The sequence below is a fragment of the Esox lucius genome, chromosome 7 (assembly GCF_011004845.1).
Source record: "Esox lucius isolate fEsoLuc1 chromosome 7, fEsoLuc1.pri, whole genome shotgun sequence".
NCBI lineage: Eukaryota > Metazoa > Chordata > Actinopteri > Esociformes > Esocidae > Esox > Esox lucius.
Window position 1 is genome coordinate 27,936,472 of NC_047575.1, and position 20,788 is coordinate 27,957,259.

Below are 20,788 nucleotides of genomic sequence, written 5' to 3' on the forward strand. Positions count from 1 at the left end.
TGTTAAATTGACAGTTCAGTCTTGTGTTAATCTCTTTTAATATTATGGCAGTGGATGTGTCCTGGCTTTGAGGATCACATTTTGCACGTTTATTCCCTTCTCCAGTTCTACTCATAGGGTACGGGCTGCTCTGGCAAATTGATTTAATATTACAGTTTTTAACTGTAATATCTTATTCCATTGCTAATGAGAAACAGCTTATTGAAGTTATGCAAATATATAAATCACAGCTGATTCCCATCTAGGAAGCACACTCAGGTGTTGAGGTACCTTCAATCGCATGATCATATGTTCTAAAAGAGTACTCTTTGGGCTGATATTGTGTGGAAAAGGAACAATATGGAGCAACACAGAAAGAAAGAAAGAAAGAAAGAAAGAAAGAAAGAAAGAAAGAAAGAAAGAAAGAAAGAAAGAAAGAAAGAAAGAAAGAAAGAAAGAAAGAAAGAAAGAAAGAAAGAAAGAAAGAAAGAAAGAAAGAAAGAAAGAAAGAAAGAAAGAAAGAAAGAAAGAAAGAAAGAAAGAAAGAAAGAAAGAAAGAAAGAAAGAAAGAAAGAAAGAAAGAAAGAAAGAAAGAAAGAAAGAAAGAAAGAAAGAAAGAAAGAAAGAAAGAAAGAAAGAAAGAAAGAAAGAAAGAAAGAAAGAAAGAAAGAAAGAAAGAAAGAAAGAAAGAAAGAAAGAAAGAAAGAAAGAAAGAAAGAAAGAAAGAAAGAAAGAAAGAAAGAAAGAAAGAAAGAAAGAAAGAAAGAAAATGAAAGACAGAAAGCCAGAAAGACAAAGAAAGAAAGAAAGACAGAAAAAGACAGAAAGAAAGAAAGAAAGAAAGAAAGAAAGAAAGAAAGAAAGAAAGAAAGAAAGAAAGAAGAAAGAAAGAAAGAAAGAAAGAAAGAAAGAAAGAAAGAAAGAAAGAAAGAAAGAAAGAAAGAAAGAAAGAAAGAAAGAAAGAAAGAAAGAAAGAAAGAAAGAAAGAAAGAAAGAAAGAAAGAAAGAAAGAAAGAAAGAAAGAAAGAAAGAAAGAAAGAAAGAAAGAAAGAAAGAAAGAAAGAAAGAAAGAAAGAAAGAAAGAAAGAAAGAAAGAAAGAAAGAAAGAAAGAAAGAAAGGAGAGGTATTGTCATACAGCCTACCAGTCTAATTTGTATCGTGACATACTTTGTTTCGTGACTTTCAAAAGGAAGGCAGTAGTGTTCTTGTCTTACAGTTACTTTATAATATACTACTATACTCATACTATAAAATAGAATAACAGCTGCAGGCCGTCTTCAACATGTATCATGATTCCTGCATACATTTCATAAGCATGCATTTAATGTATAGTACTTATCTAATGTCTGTGTTGTATTGATAGCCTTAGTAGCATTTCTTTCACATAATGCTTTTAGCAGACAGAAGGAAAAATTCAAGAGAAGAAACAAAATGTTCAAAACAGCATCAATTCTATCTCCGTATTTATACAACCCCCCACCCCCACCCCACCTATCTTAAAGCAGCGAGTAGTGAGCTATGGTGGCCTGTCCCTTTTGGTCTCAAGTTCTCCTTCACCACATTTTCAGTTTTTCCTTATGTCAGCGTACACCACTGGCTCCATCTTGTGGAATGAGTTTGGGTTCTTGATGCCCGAGTGATCCAGCTGGGCGTATATCACCGGTCCCTGTGTGGTTAGTAAATGGATGATAGGAGAGATACGGAAAAGGGGTGGGGGGGAAACAGTGTTAGTAAAAAACATGACAGAGCAGTTCAGCTGTCAAACTAAAATGGCCATAGAATAAAAGCAGGGCTGTCTGATCAAGTAACTCTAACAGCAGATTGTTTGGTGTAAGAAACTTTGCCATCACCCATTTACTGTGGTTAGGAGTATAAACCCCTGTTGGACTTAATGTTTTTGCATTCCAAGTAGGCTTAACATGAATTTAATTGTGCTTTTGTTATTTTGGAGGGGGATTAATCTACACCCAAATTATATAAGAGAATATAGAATTACAGAACGTTTCACCCCATGCAAATATTTACAAATTAACATAAGACTAATAATGAAAACATATACTGCAAAATCATATGGACTGTGAAATAACGGAATGACTTTGTTTACATGACTCCACCTTCCCTTTGTCCCCCATATGAATATGCTGTATTTTTGGAGTATGACATCATGAAGGTAATCCAGCCAGTGAGTATATTTGCTACAAATTAAACCCCAAAATGCATTAATTAAAATGAAACCAAACTGTGCCCTCACACCCACAGGTTTCAAAATAAGATTTCCTGTCAAAACAAATAATTTACGGTTACAAATCTTTCTAGATAACCGGTCCAAATTAGGTCAATTCCAAATAAAATATTATAATTTCCACTGTTGTAAGGCAAGTCATGTTAATTACTTTCAATAATGCAGTGATGTCTAGTGGATATTATCCAGCACAAGCTAGCTAGTGTCATTTTGACCAATTTGTTACCCTACCGAAATGTACAATAGCGCACTCAGGGCAGATACAAAAATCTGTTAAAATATTTTTCAAAACATTATTATTATCAGAGGTCGACTATGACTACATCTTTCACTGCACTGTTATTCAAAACCTACACAGCTTACCGTTAAGAAGATAATTATGTTGTAGGTGATATATTAAACAAAGCAACAAAGATATAGCTTCACAGGACTGGAACGTAACTGCTCAGGAATATCACAATGCAACTCCAAAACAACATCCTTAACATAAGGTGAAATATAAAAAAACCTAAAGAAAAATATATATACATATGTTTAAAACATTCATCCTTTATGCAACACAGCACTTCCATAACACTCAATTTAAAATATTTAAAAACAACACTTCCGCTACTGGAATCAACTGGAAACCAGCTTATAAGTTACCAGGAAAAAAGTAAATGGTCCTGAGTTACAGTTGTGATTTAAATCTGTTTTAAAATATACAGCAAGCTTTCTAAAAATTATCCCTAACACATTGACAAAGCATGAAACATGTTGTAAAGGTTATTGGGTAGGTATTGCAAAATTCAGAGACTTACTCAAGACTCAGTAATCGCTACCAATAGTGTTTCTAATGTGCCTCTGGGTTTGATATCTGTCATTGATATTTGCATGTTTTATTATCGTTGTTCCACACCGAAATTAGTGTTTAATCAAGGACTACAAGTGGGCTTTTTCTAACAGTTTTCTCCAGGGTGCAATTTCTACCGACAACAGGGCACTAACTTTAAGAATCAAATCCAAGTTGAAATTCCTCCTCAAAAATTTGACATGGGATAAAAACACCCCAAGGCACAAACAACGGCAAAGTACAGCACACCTTCTTGTCTTGGTTGACACAGGAATGTGGAGGTGGCTTTTCCCCAACCATCAAAGATCTGCCCCAGCATGTCCCCTAACGTGATTAGGGAGAGGCCCAACTCATTACCATCCCTCACTAGATCAGCAAACATAACTAGTTGACCACAAACAGCACTGTGACAAACAAAGTATGGTTTTGCTCAGACAGAGGCTGCCAATATTCGTGTTTGATAATGGAAATGTTCCCTTTAAAAGGGGAATAACAACAAATACAAACCCGCTTCCAGAAAAGCTGGGACGCAGTGTAAAATGTAAATAAAATCAGATTGAAATAATGTGCAAATCATTTAAACCCTATATTCAATAGAAAATAGTAAAAAGACATATCAAATGTTGAAACTGAGACAATTTCTTGAAAAATATGCCCACTTTGAATTAGATGCTAGACGTTTAAAAAATGTTGGGACAGAAGCAACAAAAGATTGGAACGGTGGTGTAATGCTAAAAAACTAAACTTGGTGGAATATCACAACTAATCAGGTCAATTGGCAACAGGTCAGTAAAATGATTGGGTATTAAAACATTCCAGTGAGGATGTGAGGGGTTCACCACTATGTGAAAGACTGTGTGGGCAAATAGTGCAACAATCTAAGAATAATGTTTCTCAACATAAACTTGCAAAGAGTTTGGGGATCCCATCATCTACGATACATAATATAATTAAAAGATTCAGGGAATCTGCAGAAATCTCTGTATACAAGGGATGAGGCCAAAAGACAATATTGGATGACCATGATCTTCAGGCCTTCAGGCAGCACTGCATTAAAAACAGACATGATTATGTAGTGGAAATCACTGCATGGGCTCAGGAAAACATCCAAAGGCGAAGTGGAAACCTGTCCTGTGATAAAATTAGAAATTTATTTTGGGGAATCATGGATAATGTGCATCCTCCGGACTAAAGAGGAGAGGGACCATCCATCATCTTATCAGTGCACAGTGCAAAAGCCAGCATCTGTGATGGTATGGGGGTGCATTAGTGTACATGGCATGTGGCATGTACATCTGTCAACGCACCATAAATGCTAATATATATATGATGAGTGGTACTTTGATGATGAGTGGTACCAAGACATTTCTCAGTTTCAACATATGATGTTGTCTTTGAACTATTTTCAATTACATATAGGGGTAAATGATTTGCACATCATTGCATTCTGTATTTATTAGCATTTTACAGTGTCCCAACTATTTGGAAACAAGGTTGTATATTAAATATACTTACGGTAATTGTCGGACTGTCTCTCTATGCACACAACCCCCTCACACAGGGCAACCATGATCGAGATGGCGCAAGTACAGTGTAATTTTTTAAATAACGATTGTCAATGTAAAGAACTAATGTACCATCACAGCAAAAACACAAAATTGGGGAACCCATACATGCCATATGCTTTTAAAACAGTACATGCCATATGCTTTATTTGGGATAAATATCAGTCACGGTTTTTAAAGTTTACCTATTCTAACCTTTCCTCCAAAGACTAATCATTAGCTTGTGTAATAAGGTCAATTACATTTTGTTGTGTCATAGACCTAATTTAAAATGGTTTTAATATATTTTATTGCCATCAACACACATGAAACAAAAACAAGTTTATAAATGTGTGCATATTTATAGAAAATAAACCAACAAAATAACTAATTATTTTATTTAATTGTATTCAGACCTTTTGCCAAAACACTCCAAATTCATTCTCTGGTCTAATGAGATACATACTGTACTTTGGCCTGAATGTCAAGCAGTATGTCTGGCAAAAACAAAGTACCACTCATCAACTGGCTAATACCATCCTTATTGTGGTGAACATCTTGCTATAGGGATGCTTCTCAGCCGCAGGGATTGGGACACTGGTAAGAATTGAAGGATGCATGAACAGAGAAAAATAATCAAAGATTATTTAACAAATCTTATCCAGAGCACACAGGAACTAAAATTGGGGCAAATATTCACCTTTCAGTACGACAATGACCCAAAGCACAGCTGGAGTGGCTTCAGGACAAGTCTGTGAATGTTCTTGTGTGGCTTAGCCAAAGCCTGGATTTGAACCCAAACACCTATGAGACCTAGAGATTGCAGTTAACCAATGCTCCTGATCCAATCAGACTAAACTTGAGAGGATTTGCAAGGAAGAATGGGAGGAACTGCCCAAATACTGGTGTGCCAAGAATGTAGCATCATATCCGAGGATACTTAAAGCTGTGATCGCTGCCAAGGAAGCTTTTACAAAGCACTGAATAAAGGGTTCAGAATACTTGCTTACTTCAGATATTTCAGTTTTTCATTTTCAATAAATTGGCAAATAATTTTTTATTGCTTTGTCATTGTGAGTAGATTGATGGCAAAAACATATGATGTCTATGACATGACATAAAATGTGGAGAAAGTGAAGGGATCTGAATCCAAAGGCACTGTGTATAGCGGGATGTTTCCAGGGTTGAGGTGACTTACCTTTTTCTTTTTACAATACATTTTCGGATTGAGCAAAACTGTTTCAGTTTAATCTTATCTGACCAGAACCAAACAGAAATGCAGAAAATATATATTAGCTCAGCCTGAAACCATATGTGGTAGCCTGGCAGGCTGTCAAATCCTTATGGAATTGTCAAACTGACAGCAAAACAGTTGGCATTAGTAAAAATAGATCTAGGTAAGGGTACTGCAGCACATCTCAACTCTAGCCAGCTAGTGGATTCCACTCGCCCTGTACGTGTACCCTGGGTTGGCAGTGGGTGCAGAGGGTCGGTTTGATTCACTCACTGTAGCTCCTACCTGGACCGGGGCAGAGGGACTGCTACATCTGGAGCCTTCCGAGCTGGGCTCTTTCTTCCCCCCAGGGCGTGTGGCGTGGGAGCTCACACTCTCCACTGAGATGCAGCTAGTATTTGCACCGATGGAGGGTTTTGTGATATGCAGAGGAGGGTTTGTTTTGTGCAGTTCAGGAAGCGTTGGCACACAAAGAAATGAGTGACATGGACACAAGGACAAAGACACCAGAAGACAGACAAAAATGCAAATGAGACAAGCAGATCAGCTATGGAGAACATTTTGATGACAGCCCCAAGTGGCTGGGGTGACAGACATCAGACATAGACAGTGGACAGAAAGATGGACAATCATAAAATGCAAAAATGACATCCTACAGGAAAAGCATTAAATTACAATACCCTCCAGAATGTATGGACATTTTGGTAAGGATATACAAAAAGGATGCAAAAATATATAATTATCATCCATCAGCTTGATCTTATGCACAACATATTCAATTTCAAATTACATCTTCAAGACTTGTATGTTTCAGTACAGAGTTTGCTAAATATCATTGGAACTTTGGTCTATGGTCAGATGATACAAGAATAGTGCGTTTTAGCCACAAATACCAGATGCTGGTACGGTGTACAAAAAATTGGCACGCAGAAAAAACATCTAGAATGTGAAGTATGGAGTATGATGTTGTGCGTCAGTTTTGCTTCCAAAGGCCTTGGGAATCTGGTTAAGTTAGAATCGTATCAGGACATTTTGATCAAAATTCTGCCAGGCTCTGCTCTGCTATACAGCTGGATTTTTGTTAGATTTTTCTGCCAGGCAATGATCCAAAGTAGTGTCAGCTAAATGTCTTAAACATTTTAATATTCACTTTTATTCAGCACTAAAATGTACTGTACTAGTTATTATAGAAATGTGTCATAAGATTATTATGCATAGAAATGTTAAAAATATTGTTTTAACAGATTTCTTTACATTTGTATTTCAAAATTATAAAACGCTTTCCACTCTCAACTTAATCTCTGAACAAAAACCCCTTTCCTCTCAAAAAGTTTAAGGAAAAAAAATAAATAGTTTATATAGAAAGTTCTGGGAGATCTTTCCAAGGATGCCCTGCAGTAATTCTGCAGACTCCTAGAGGGCCCCCAACCCAGAGCTGAATAGCCCTGATTCAAAGCACTGCTCCATATTAACACAAAAATGGCTAGCTGACTGCACATTCAAGCATCTGCAATGGCCATCACAGTACCCTGACACAATCATACTGAAAGCATGGGTGGTAAGCTGAAGAAGAGTCCACAAGCATGAGCCAAGACTCTGAATGATCTGGAGAGATTCTGCATGGATAAATGGTCTCAGATTCCTTCTACTGTGTTCTCCCACCTCAACCAACATCATAGAAGACTCAGTGCTGTTCATCTGGAAAACAGCTGAACAATGTACTAAATGCAGTGGTGCCAATTAAAGTATAGATAAAACATATTTCTTTAAACAATGAAACCTCAATTCAAGGTTAGATTTCTCTCAAATTCTGAATATAAGATCAAGCTGATAATTATTTTATAAATTATTCTGGAGGGCACTGTAACTAAAAAAAACATCTAATAAAAAAGGGCTTTTTGGTTTAATAACATATACAAGATAAGAGAACAAATAAAGAAGTGAATTAGGGAGAGAAACCCTTAAAGATGTGAATTAGTCCCAACCCTTAAAGATAGGGGTTACATATGTAGCCTACAGCTTTATAGATCAATGTTGTATACATTGAGAACAAACCAGTGTCAGGCAGTGATTCCCTAAACACTGAAAAGCAATACATGGATGTATCTGAAATAGCACTGGTCAACACATGTTGTTCACTTTCAATAAAGGTCAGTGGGCCAATCCTAAATGAACAGCTACACCTTACACCCAAAGCACTTGTGGAGACCTAATCAAATAATCTCAGATCCCCACAAATATATAAGGGACAGGATTGGGACAGTTTGGTTAATCCAATGTAGCTAAAAACTAATCTAGGGTTGTTTATTTTGTTAGAGGAGAATGTGTATGTTGTTCAAAAGGTAAAGTTAGAGGAAATAGGAGAGGATATGTGCCAGAAGGGGGAGCAGTTAATGGTGATGCTGCTAGTGGATGAGTGAGGTGAGTGGCAGACAACAACATGAATGTTAGATGAAAAGCCAAGCTTAACAGTGCACGTTTTTTTTATCTGCCACTGTGGGCACTGATAGACAGGAGACCTTGGAAAGCCACATCAATCGTCTTTCTACATTTTTGTCAATTCCTGTTGTGGATTTAGTTAATAATGTCTTTATTCGTCATGGTTTTGAATTGACTAGGAGATGTACTGAAAGTTATTTTGGCCTTGATAATATGATGAAAAAAGTTTCACCTCGACATGCACTAATTAAGTGATTATCACCGTCTCCTGTCTCTCATAAACCAGATACACTCATTTTAACTAAACAGATCTGACACCCACTAGGTCAGTAAGTATGGTGAAAGGGTATTTACAAGTAGCACAGGAACCACACACAGAAAACACGCAAAATTCAAGGTGTGTCGTTATTTCGAAAGATTGTTATTGTATAATTCCAAGAGAGGACAAGAGCCAATCACAGCCATAGAAACTCCAACTCTCGATCCCATGCAGCAGCATTTGGACTGAATGTTAGGGTGTTTGATTAAGACTGTGTGTTTGCATGTGACTCAGAGACATGCCAGGGGAAGGTAAGGAATGAGAGTGAAAGTGAAATTCAGACAGGACCCACACCAAACGGCCTAAGACATTTTTTCATTTTCAAGTAAAACCCCATTCACCACAAGAGGTCATTTCAGAAAAAAAACACTGCTATGAACAACTGATGCATAATGAAACCTGATTGACCTTGTCAAGAATCTACTAGTCTTCCATCACAACAAAAAATTGAGAAATGTCCTCCGTTGGGTTTATTCAATCAAGTTTTTTTTAAATGATCCACAGATAGTGCTGAGAGAATCAAAAAGGTAAGTCAACTTATAAATGCACTATTAAAGCCATGGCCTACCCCGACGATAAGACATGAGAGGATGCCTTACCCTTCGTATTCATGGCTGGATTTATGCCTCTTGATGATCAGGCAGGTAACCACTGCAATGAGGATGAGCCCGATGACAGCACCGCACACGGCGCCTACTATGACAGCTGCGTTGTTCTTAGGGAGAGACTCTGGAAAACAACATCAAAATTACACTACAAATTCGCAGCTCTGCCAAATGCTGCCAGTTAAATGTTTGAGATGTTAAATCAGTGTTAAAATGATAGTTAACGTGTTTTGTCAAATCCTGGTCAGTAAAATACGGAGGGAAAGAAAAATAATTTTGGAGAGGATTTTTTTGGATTGTGTGTGAAGGCCCATGGTGACACAATCCACCATAAACCCTTGTTTATAGATATTATACAGTGCTCTCCACTAATATTGGCACCCATGATGAATATGAACAAAACTGGCAGTGGAAAAAATATCTTTGCTGTTTATCCACTTGGTCTTCCATTCAAAACATTCACAAAAATCAAACCATTAATATAATTAAAATGATTGAAAAATATGCAGTGCAGTTGTCTCTTAATTTTGTCCGGAGCTGTATATACATAGGTGCATCTAAAAAAATAATAATATAGTGGAAACGTTTTTTCCCACATTTTTTTCTGTAATTCAAATAAAAACGTGACACCTTCATATATTCTAAATTCATTAAACAAAGTGGAAAATGTAAAGCCATTTTGGTTTTATTCTTGATGATTACCATTTATAGCTCATGGAAATAAAAAATCCAGCACCTCAAAATATTAGAATAAAAAATGTACAATACAGAAATATTGATCTGAGAAGAGTTCTAATCAGCTAATGAACTCCCTGAACCTTCAATCTCTGAGTCTGGTTCAGTACACACAACCACAACCATGGGGAAGAATGCTGACTTGACCATTGTCAAGCCATAGAAGGTCATTGCTAAAAGGGCTTGCTGTTCGCAGAGTGCTGTATCAAAGCATATTCATGGAAACTTGACTGGAAGGGAAAAGTATAGTAGGAAAAGGTGCACAAGCAAAAGGGATGAACGCAGCCTTGAGGGAATTGTCAATTGAAGAACTTGGGGGAGTTTCACAAGGAATGGACTGAGGCTGGAGTTACTGCATCGACAGCCATGAGAATCTATGGGGTACTGTCAAGAGGAAAATGAGATACACCAGACCCAACAACATAAATGATCTGAAGGCCGCTATCAAAGCAACCTGGGCTTCCATAACACCACAGCAGTACAACAGGCTGATTGTCACCATGCCAAGCTGCATTGATGCAATAATTCATACAAAAGGAGTGCATAAATTAACAAACTTAGGAAAGCTTTACAGGTGTTTTGAGTTAATTAACTGATTAGAGCTATTCTCAGTATTTGATAACCTGCAAAATCGGCAGGTTTTCTCACTTACAAAGCATGTAGAAGTCTGTAATTTTTATCATAGGTACTCTTCAACTGTGAGTGACGGAATCTAAAACAAAAATCCAGAAGATCACATTGTATGATTTTTAAGTCATTCATTTGCATTTTATTGCATGACATAAGTATTTGATACATCAGAAAAGCAGAACTTAGAACTTAATATTTGGTACAGAAACCTTTGTTTGCAATTACAGAGATCATACGTTTCCTGTAGTTTTTGACCAGTTTTGCAAACACTACAGCAGGGATTTTGGCCCACTCCTCTATACAGACCTTCTCCAGATCCTTCAGGTTTCGGGCCTGTTGCTGGGCAATACGGACTTCCAGCTCCCTCCAAAGATTTTCTATTGGGTTTAGGTCTGGAGACTGGCTAGGCCACTCCAGGACCTTGAGATGCTTCTTACGGAGCCACTCCTTGTCCCCTGGCTGTGTGTTTCGGGTCGTTGTCATGCTGGAAGACCCAGCCACGACCCATCTTCAATGCTCTTACTGAGGGAAGGAGGTTGTTGGCCAAAATCTCACGATACATGGCCTCATCCATCCTCCCCTCAATACGGTGCAGTTGTCCTGTCCCCTTTGCAGAAAAGCATCCCCAAAGAATGATGTTTCCACCTCCATGGTTCACGGTTGGGACGGTGTTCATGGGGTTGTACTCATCCTTCTTTTTCCTCCAAACACGGCGAGCAGAGTTTAGATCAAAAAGCCCTATTTTTGTCTCATCAGACCACATGACCTTCTCCCATTCCTCCTCTGGATCATCCAGATGGTCATTGGCAAATTTCAGACAGGCCTGGACCTTTTAATCCATGACGGCATAGTGTGTAACTAATGGTTTTCTTTGAGACTGTGGTCCCAGCTCTCTTCAGGGCATTGACAAGGTCCTGCCGTGTAGTTCTGGGCTGATCCCTCACCTTCCTCATGATCATTGATGCCCCACGAGGTGAGATCTTGCATGGAGCCCCAGACCAAGCTGCTTGCCTATTGTCCTGTAGCCCATCCCAGCCTTGTGCAGGTCTACAATTTTATCCCTGATGTCCTTACACAGCTCTCTGGTCTTGGCCATTGTGGAGAGGTTGGAGTCTGTTTGATTGAGTGTGTGGACAGGTGTCTTTTATAAAGGTAACGAGTTCAAACAGGTGCAGTTAATACAGGTAATGAGTGGAGAACAGGAGGGCTCCTTAAACAAAAACTAACAGGTCTGTGAGAGCCGGAATTCTTACTGGTTGCAAATTAATTATTACAAAATCATACAATGAGATTTTCTGGATTTTTGTTTTAGATTCCGTCTCTCACAGTTGAAGTGCACCTATGATAAAAATTACAGACCTCTACATGCTTTGTAAGTAGAAAAACCTGAAAAATCGGCAGTGTATCAAATAAGTTCTTTCCACTGTATATTCCTACAGTACCAGTCTTAACATTGGCCACACTTACCCATTCACGTGAACAGGCAAGTGTACAAACTATATTGAAAAACATAGATGACCCAGTTGGTGACGCTGACTTTGTTCCAAGATGTGTGACTGATTATCCAGATTTACCAGCTCTCTAAAGAGTAACTTGCCATCTTAAATTAAAAAGCCACTATTTTTGTTTAAGCTAGCATAAGTCACAACAAGGAATCGTCTCCAATCAGATATTTACTGATAGCCCTCTTAGATGTAAGAAGGCTGTTGCACATTGCAGCTATTGTAGACCTTGTGACCACTTGGTGCTTGTCTTACCACACCTCATGCTGTGCTTTGATGCTGTGGAGAAGAAATTGCTTATAAAAGTCAAAAAGGTGAGTAGAAGGTGTTGCAAACTGATTGCCTACACCGAGTTCTCTGCAGATAATTAGTTATTGTGTCTGAGTGCAAACCAAGCACCTATATGTATCGGAGACATAGTTAGGTGGAGCCCTACTCTGTTGAGGACTTTTCTGCTGGCAATGCAGCTTTCTCTAGAGGTCGCATGTTGAAAATGCTAATTAAGCTAACACCAGCTGGGACAGTAAATAATAGCTTATTGTGGAAAATGACACCGATGGCCTTCAAACACAAATCAAGGTTAAGGGGAATTTCATCCAAGTCCCATTTTTGAAATAAAATTATTCCTTTGGCTTAATGGGCAGTTCTACCTGAAAAGTGGTTGGAGGAGTGATAAGTGATCTGTTGTGATTCAATTTAGAAATGTACCTTTAATAACAACCTTCAGCTGTGTCTGAACGGCAGTGACGGATATGTCTGGTGGGTTCATAACAGTACAGGAGTAAGTGCCGTTGTCGTTGAACTGCGCCTCCATTAAATGGATTGAGGCATCTTTTTTGTTCAGGTCTCCCGCCCATTTCAGTCGGTCTTTGAATTGAGCCACGCTCCCCGGGTAGTGGTTCCCATTAGCGAAGTGGAAAATCTAAAACAAACAAACAAAAAAGAAAAATTCACATTAGGTTGCTCTGAATAACTGTCTGGGTTACTACTGGGTGCTTTACCTAAACAACTGCAAAACTGTTTTGCTTGCCCGTTAGCCTACGGTTTGTTTTGTTCATATCTGCTACTGTATCAAACTAACCGTTGATTTGTTTAGCCTTCACTTAACAGACGGATATCCTCAACAGTGATATCCGTCTACGCTGATGGATACAAGCAAAACTCTGATGGACACAAGTGCAATTCACCTTCAGAAAATGGGCTGAGGTAAATATTTTCCTCACATAACCACATCAGATCCTGGGTTATGTTCATTATAAAAAACGTTTTTTTTATGAAACCAGTCTAGTTTGCTTGGAGCCTAATGAAAACAAACCCATTTCCTGTCTAAATTCTTACCTAAGAGACACACGGTATAGTTCACCCTGAAGGAGAGACAATTGAATTCAAAGCTTAAGTTTGGAGAAACATGAAAAGGAAGGACGCAGGTGGTCAGGAAGAAGTGGCCAACAACATAACACAATCCTCCTCAGGCTGCTTTCCTTCCATTTGACCAGTCACACACACACCCTAACTCTTCAGTGGCAGTGGGTCTAAATAATAACAGGAAACATTTTGTTTTAGAAGTCTCCTTGTGAAAGATCTGAGAGAAAGCATTTGGGAGTTCTTTATGGGCCCAAAAAAAGAAATAACTCACGGAAACTCCGCTTCCCGCGTCGGATCCAGCCGGGCTAAAAGACCACGTGACTGTGGCCGCGCTGCTGACCACTTCACTGGACTTAAAGGAACACTTGAGGATTCCTGTGGTGCCATTCTCAACCAGTACCTCCGTTGGGGCATACAACTCAATTGCCACTGTTAGATTTGTACCTGTTGAAAAAAGAACCAATATTCAAGGTATGTTTAAGAAGCTGGGAAAGTATTTGGGCTCTATAGGTACCTAATAGCCAACACACTGTATAGCTGCTAGGCCTAATAGCCCAGGAGCCATTAGTCAATGAGCCAAACTCCAAAATCTAAATAGGCAGGTATACCACTGTTCCTCAGTAATTACCACTAACGGTGGTAATTAGAATTGTTCAGTTACATATATAAGAAACAGTTACATATATTTTATCTTTATAGGTCCTGTAAATTAGAGACACTTACCTCATTACTATTATCATTACTGTTAACATTGTGTTCAATCAAAAAAACATCTTGAATCCTATACATACAAATAAATACATAAATATTGGTTTCCTTTTACTGTAATATACAAACTGATGTGCCTAAACAGACTACTAGGCTATAAACAGATTTGCATGCAATGGTCAGGTTCCTCTAAAGAACACGTCAGTTTGACGTCGCAACCTCAGTCATCTCTTATTTATTGGATTAAGGTGAGCAAAAAAGTTATTTATATCTGCCTTTCCTGTTGAGAGCACAGTCTCCTTGCTTTGAAATGCATGCAGCTCGTTCAACTAAGGAACCCAGGTGGGCATTGGCTCAACGATGCATCAGTTGACTTCGGAATCGCGCCTAGCAGTCTGAATATTCATTATCTAATATGGCGGTCCATTTAAGTCGGCCAGGGTACTCACTGTCTGCTACTCCGCTGGTCATCTTAGCATGCGGTTGCTAAAACCACCCACCACCCCAGCCTCCACCTGTTGGTTCGGTTTCCTTCTTTGGGGGGGATTGGTACTGTGTACCTTGCTCATTGCCATCGGTATTGCTATTATAACATTACAATGTTAATGTTAGTAGTATGCATCATCAGAACCTAACGCCAATACATGTATATTATTGAGCATTGCTTCTCTAATATATGGTTAAACAAAGATGTGGTGTTTCCTGTCAGAATTTGTCTTTTTGGCAGGTTGTACTCCATGGGATAAAATTCATATTTTGGCCCATCAGCCACAACATTTATCACAGAAATGACTGTTTAGTCTTGTTGGCTTTCTAGGTAGCATTACTAAATCGAGCTGCAATCGAGCAAAAAAATTCCTCTAATTAAAGTAAAAAAGCAGCCAACCAAAAAGTAGCCAATACTGTCCTGTCCATATTATGACAAGAACAACTCAAATAAACAAATAGAAGCACAGTCTGTCATTATTTTATATCATTATATTAAGACATGCAGGTCAGTCAATCCAGAAAATTTCAAGAACTTTGAACGTTTCTTTAAGTGCAGTTGCAAAAACCATTAAGCGCTACGATGAAACTGTCTCTTGAGAAGACTGTCACAAGAAAGGAAGACCCAGAGTTATCTCAGCAGCAGGAGGAAATATTTATTAGAGTTACCAGCCTCAGAAAATTGGCAATTAACTGCACTTCAGACAGCAGCACAAATAAATGTGTCACAGAGTTTCAGTAACAGACACATCTCAGCATTAACTGTTCAAGGGAGACTGTGTGAAACCAGCCTTCATGGTCGAATTGCTGCAAAGAAACCTCCACCAAAGGACACCAATAAACACGGGACTTTAGACTGGTGGAAATCTTTCCTTCTGTTGGAAAATCTTCATTCCAACTGCCATGTCTTTGTGAGATCCGAGTGGGTGAACGGATAACCTCCACATGTGTGGTTCCCACCATGAAGCATGGAGGTGTTGTGGGGGTGCTTTGCAGGTGACACCGTGTGATTTATTTACAATTCAAAGCACACTCAACAAGCATGGCTAACAAAACATTCTGCAGTGATGCACGATCCCATCTGGTAAGCGCTTAGTGGGACTATAATTTGTTTTTCAAAAGGACAAGGACCCCAAACACACCTCCACAATCACACAACCTAAACCCAATTAGGATGATTTGGGTTGCGTTGGACCGCAGAGTGGAGGAAAAGCAGCCAAGAAGTGCTAAGCATACATGGGAACTACTTCAAGACTGTTGGAAAATAATTCCAGGGGATTGCCCACACAACATGATTCGTGTGTGGCTGTGTGTTAACAAGCAGGTGACTACCTAATAAAATGGCCGGTGAGTGTATCATGGAAACACTTGGAAAAAAAACAGAAATCTGACATGGTCTTTACAGACTAAAATTGTCAAACTTGGGGGAGGGGAGTACAGAAAGTGTAACTTCTACACGTTTATTAGTAACTTAAATTTCTGTCTGTGGAAGTGCCATAGATCGGAGGTCAACAGTGTGGCATATACTCCCTTACATTCTGCCATTTCTACAACCAGGACTGGGGCAGGGTGTAAGGCCTGTTTCAGGGAGGTTTCTAGAGACAATACGTCATAGTAGGTTTTGATATTATTAAATATGATACTCCTTTATTTCCTCTTACCACAAAAGCCACTGATCCAACAGCCAAACCGTGGGTTAATACTACAACAAGTCTGGTGGCACAATTACTCAGCTGTAGAGCTGTTCGGTTGTCATAGGAAAGACACGCAGCCTAATTTATCTGTTAAAAATATTTAACATGACATATGATGTTTTCTATATATTTTCAATAAATTATTCTAGAATCCGAATGTTTCACTGTATATCTGCCAACTGGGATTTAGATAGGGAAAAATATCTCACCAGAAACAAAACTTAACACGAGCTTCCTACATACAGTGGATATAAAAAGTCTACACACCCCTGTTAAAATGCCAGGTTTTTTCCACTTTTAATGTGACCTATAATGTGAACAATTCAATTGAAAAACAAACTGAAATCTTCGGGGGGGGGGGGGGTGAAAAATAAAAACCTTACAATAACCTGGTAGCACAAGTGTGCTCACCCTCTTATAACTGGGAATGTGGCTGTTTCAGAATCAAATTCAAATTCATGTTAAATGGAAGTCATTACACACCTGCCATCATTTAAAGTGACTCTGATTAATAATAAATAAAGTTCAGCTGTTACAGTAGGATTTTCCTGACATTTTCTTAGTTGCATCTCAGTGCAAACTCCATGGTCCGCAGAGAGCTTTCAAAGCATCAGAGGGATCTCATTGTAGAAAGAAATCAGTCAAGAGAAGGGTAAAAAAAAAATCTAAAGCATTAGATATACCATGGAACACAGTGAAGACAGTCATCATCAAGTGGAAAAAATATGTCACAACAGAGACATTACCAAGAACTGGATGTCCCTCCAAAATTGATAAAAAGACGAGAAGAAAACTGGTCAGGGAGGCTTCCAAGAAGCCTACAGCAACATTAAAGGAACTGCAGGAATTTTCTGACAAGTACTGGCTGTGTGCTACACGTGACAACAACCTCCCATATTCTTCATATGAACGGGCTATGGGTTAGGGTGGTAAGACGGAAGCCTTTTCTTACAAAGAAAAACATCCAGGCCCGGCTGAAGTTTGCAAAAACAAACATCAAGTCCCCCAAAAGCACATGGAAAAATTTGTTATGGTCTGATGAAACCAAGGTTGAACTTTTTGGCCATAATTCCAAAAGGTACGTTTGGTGCAAAAACAAAACAGCACATCACCCAAAGAACACCATACCCATAGTGAAGCATGGTGGTGGCATCATCATGCTTTGGGGCTGTTTTTCTTCAGCTGGAACCCTTAGTCAGGGTGGAGGGAATTATGAACAGTTCCAAATACAAGGCAATTTTGGCACAAAACCGTCAGGCGTCCGTTAGAAAGCTGAAGATGAAGTTCATCTTTCAGCACGACAACGACCCAAAGCACACACCCAAATCCACAAAAGCATGGCTTCACCAGAAGAACATTAATATTTTAGAATGGCCCAGCCAGAGCCCAGACCTGAATCCAATTGAACATCTGTGGGGGGATCTGAAGAGGGCTGAACACCTTGTTAGTATTCAAACACCTATAACAATGAGCAGTTACACTACTCTGTGCCGAGATTAAAAACTAGTCAAGTCAACCAGCAGCCTACAAGACTTTCTAACAATCAGCAGTCTGCCCTGTTTAAGAGGACAATTGATGAGCTATCTGTCAACCCTACTACCGGTAAACACTTTCAGTCAGTCCACATGTTTTTTGGAGGGCCTTCGCACTTAAGAAGACAGAAAAGCAGAGGTGCTCAACACCAGCAGCTGATATTATTTAATTACTTCTACAGGGTCTATGACAATATGTTTATATAATGCATTGTTTTTTGCTTACTTACGTTCACTTTTTGTTAGAATGTGACATACTTATTTGCAAGGCTAGTAAATAAAAAATTTGACTGAATTTATGTCTTCACACAAATTATTTGGAAAGGGATGTGCTAATAAATTTTTTAAAAATAACAGCAAATAAATCAACATTAAGTGGAGGCAGTCAGTAGGCGGCTGCTGGGAAAGAATCTTCACAACAAAATAAACAAAGTTTGATCGTTATAGTGATGTGGTTTTACTTTTCAGTATACTATTGAGTGCAATGGACAAGTTCATGCATGAAGCTGGGCCATGTTTACTAGAGCAAGGATAGATTCTGCAGATAGTGTAAAACATGATCATAGACCTACGCCCAATATCAACAGGGGATGATGACAGGTTTTAAAAGATGACTTGGTATTTAGCATGTCAGCAGTTTCAAGCTACTAAGGCTATAGCCAACATGCATATTTTCATCAGAATAACTTGATTCATGTCAGAATAATCTAATGAATACTTGATTACCAAAATAGTGATTACAGACAGCCCTAGTTGACACAAATACTTGAACAGTACTCATGCAGTTTTCATGCAACCTGAAGTCAGAAACTCAACAAAAAAAATAACCGTGTCTCCTATGCATTCAAGAGGCCCTTCACATCAAACTCTGACCTCTTGACTACATTACCCCAGAGCATGAGATGAGGCATGCCAGCTTTTTGCGAGTTAGTTGAAATAAAGGCATTCAGACAACAAATGTTTTAACTTGGGTTTTTGACTCATTTCAACTTCTTGGTACACATCTGACAACATATCTTGTCTTTTACAAGACACCAGGTCAGAGAGAAAAAATAAAGAATGCAATGAGTGACAAACATGCTGACCTTGCAGAATGAAAACCAATACAGCTGGACACTATCCCTGAATGCCTACGATTTTAAAACACAGCATTAAAGAAATGGAAACCAAGTCCTTTGGAAATGATATTGTTGAATCTCAAAAGTGCTGAGTATGTGTGACATTTAGTTGCATTACCTAAGCAAACTCTTCAACCTGTACACAGAATAGGAATCCATCATATTAAGCAATTATGTGATTTACTGTTATGCCAAAACAAAAGATTCAGAATTTCTTACGCTTAAAAGGTCCATAAATATGTCAACAATACACGAAACGTTTCACAACAACGGGCGTCTGTGATATGTGAGAATTTATCTTTGGTTTGGGCTCATAGGTTACCATCCCTAGCCAGCAAGCTATGGGATACCTACCAAGCTAGGAAGCTAACAAACTTAACGTAAAGCAAACCTGACTATACATTAGGTATGTAGCTAACTGTATGAATACACACATTAACATCACATAACGTTTACTGGAAATAAGAATAGTGGCCATAGCCCCTAGTTACGCATTAGTATTACCTAAAGTCATATCGTCTGTAGCTAGCTAGCCTCCTTGCTATAATAAGCTAATGTTTATTTTTCTCGCAGCAAGCTAGCTAGTACTAGGCATGTAAATTCCGTTATGTCCTGGCTACATGTAGCTCCCAAGACTAGCTATCAACTAGCAATCCGATTGTAATCTGATTCTTTGAAAATATAGGCAATACTCACCGAAAATAAGACATAGCGTTATTCCACATAAAACAATACAATTGCATGACGGACTTGTCCGTCTTAGCTCCATAACTTAAAATGTATCAATATTCCCCCTCCTTGTTTTTCATCCAACGTTAAACAGCGTCCAGCTGTTCATCCACTACACCCTTTTCCTGTCAGGAACAGGAACACTAACCGATGCAATATGATCTGGGTCATGGTTAGAAGAGATACAGCTCATGTCGAAGTGGCGTCATACTCTCGCTCTCAACTCTACGTTACATCCGACAGTTGTACTCGTTTCCTGATTAATATTGTAGCACGTTCTTCATTCTAGCTTGTCACACCAATAGCCGGGAAATATTAAAATGTCTCAAAAAGTCAGGGTTTATTATTTTCGTTGAACGATGCATATCCCATGGGATTCATAATGTCGATGTGAATGACCGGAGCACTGTGGTGTTACCCGAACTTGGTTGTACTCCAGTAGCTAGCACTCCTCTGAATAGGCAGAAGGGTTGCGCAGCAGTTGTTTCGACTTCGCCAGTGGAATCTAACTTTTTTTTTATTCAGGACTTTATTTCAAGTAAGATAGTAATTAATAGGAAAAATGACTTTGAAAACATTATTGGGACTAACCACATGGATTTCAGGGTAGCGTCATGCTTGCAACATTAGAGATTCCGTAGCAACAATAAGATTTACGGTTTTCGGATTTTGCCTTCAAAATACAAGTCCTCGGTAAAACGCGATTTTAATCATATTAAATGTATCGATTTTGACACTTCGCTTAGTGTATATTATACAAATGTATTGAAGGAAATGTTCAGGAGAGTGGAAAAAGTAATTCTATGCAAAAATATCAAGGGCCACTGTGTATTTGCAATTGTTGATGGCATTTTACTCCAACCATCCTACATCCTATTGGCCACAATGTAACTCAAAGGATATTAAATAAATATTGGCCTGTACAGAAAATACTATTCTATACGCCGCGGTGAATGTATTGTAGGAATTGTTCAGGAGAGTGGATAGAGTAATTATATGCAAAAAAATCAAGGGTCACTGTGTATTTGCAAATGTTGCTGCCATTTTACTCCACCCATCCCATTGGGCACAATGTAACTCAATGGATATGAAAT

The 20,788-nt window shown here is 38.6% G+C and overlaps 1 protein-coding gene across 2 annotated transcripts; it reads right to left on the reverse strand.

Moving 5' to 3' along the window:
- Nucleotides 1-1,057: 1,057 nt before the first annotated feature.
- Nucleotides 1,058-20,135, reverse strand: mpzl1l (myelin protein zero-like 1 like). 2 transcript variants are annotated; one of them, XM_013134637.4, is made up of 6 exons: nucleotides 19,662-20,135; nucleotides 13,699-13,871; nucleotides 12,771-12,984; nucleotides 9,190-9,319; nucleotides 6,118-6,223; nucleotides 1,058-1,646 (listed from the first exon to the last, which is right to left on the reverse strand). In XM_013134637.4, the coding sequence occupies exons 1-6, from the start codon at nucleotides 19,732-19,734 to the stop codon at nucleotides 1,545-1,547; spliced, it is 798 nt and encodes a 265-aa protein (XP_012990091.2). In that variant the 5' UTR covers nucleotides 19,735-20,135; the 3' UTR covers nucleotides 1,058-1,544. The 2 variants fall into 2 exon arrangements, with proteins under 2 accessions (XP_012990091.2, XP_012990090.2); XM_013134636.4 differs by having other exon boundaries at nucleotides 6,106-6,223.
- Nucleotides 20,136-20,788: the final 653 nt, after the last annotated feature.

What these genes read in the sequence shown, in the direction of transcription:
- mpzl1l (XM_013134636.4), bottom strand. Translation starts at nt 19,734, where the DNA reads ATGGAGCTAAGACGGACAAGTCCGTCATGCAATTGTATTGTTTTATGT. An exon ending in ACGCGGGAAGCGGAGTTTCC is followed by an intron (nt 12,985 to 13,698) that starts GTGAGTTATTTC and finishes TGTTTGTTTTAG; the next exon opens with ATTTTCCACTTCGCTAATGG. An exon ending in TCCAGCCATGAATACGAAGG is followed by an intron (nt 6,224 to 9,189) that starts GTAAGGCATCCT and finishes TGCAAATACTAG; the next exon opens with CTGCATCTCAGTGGAGAGTG.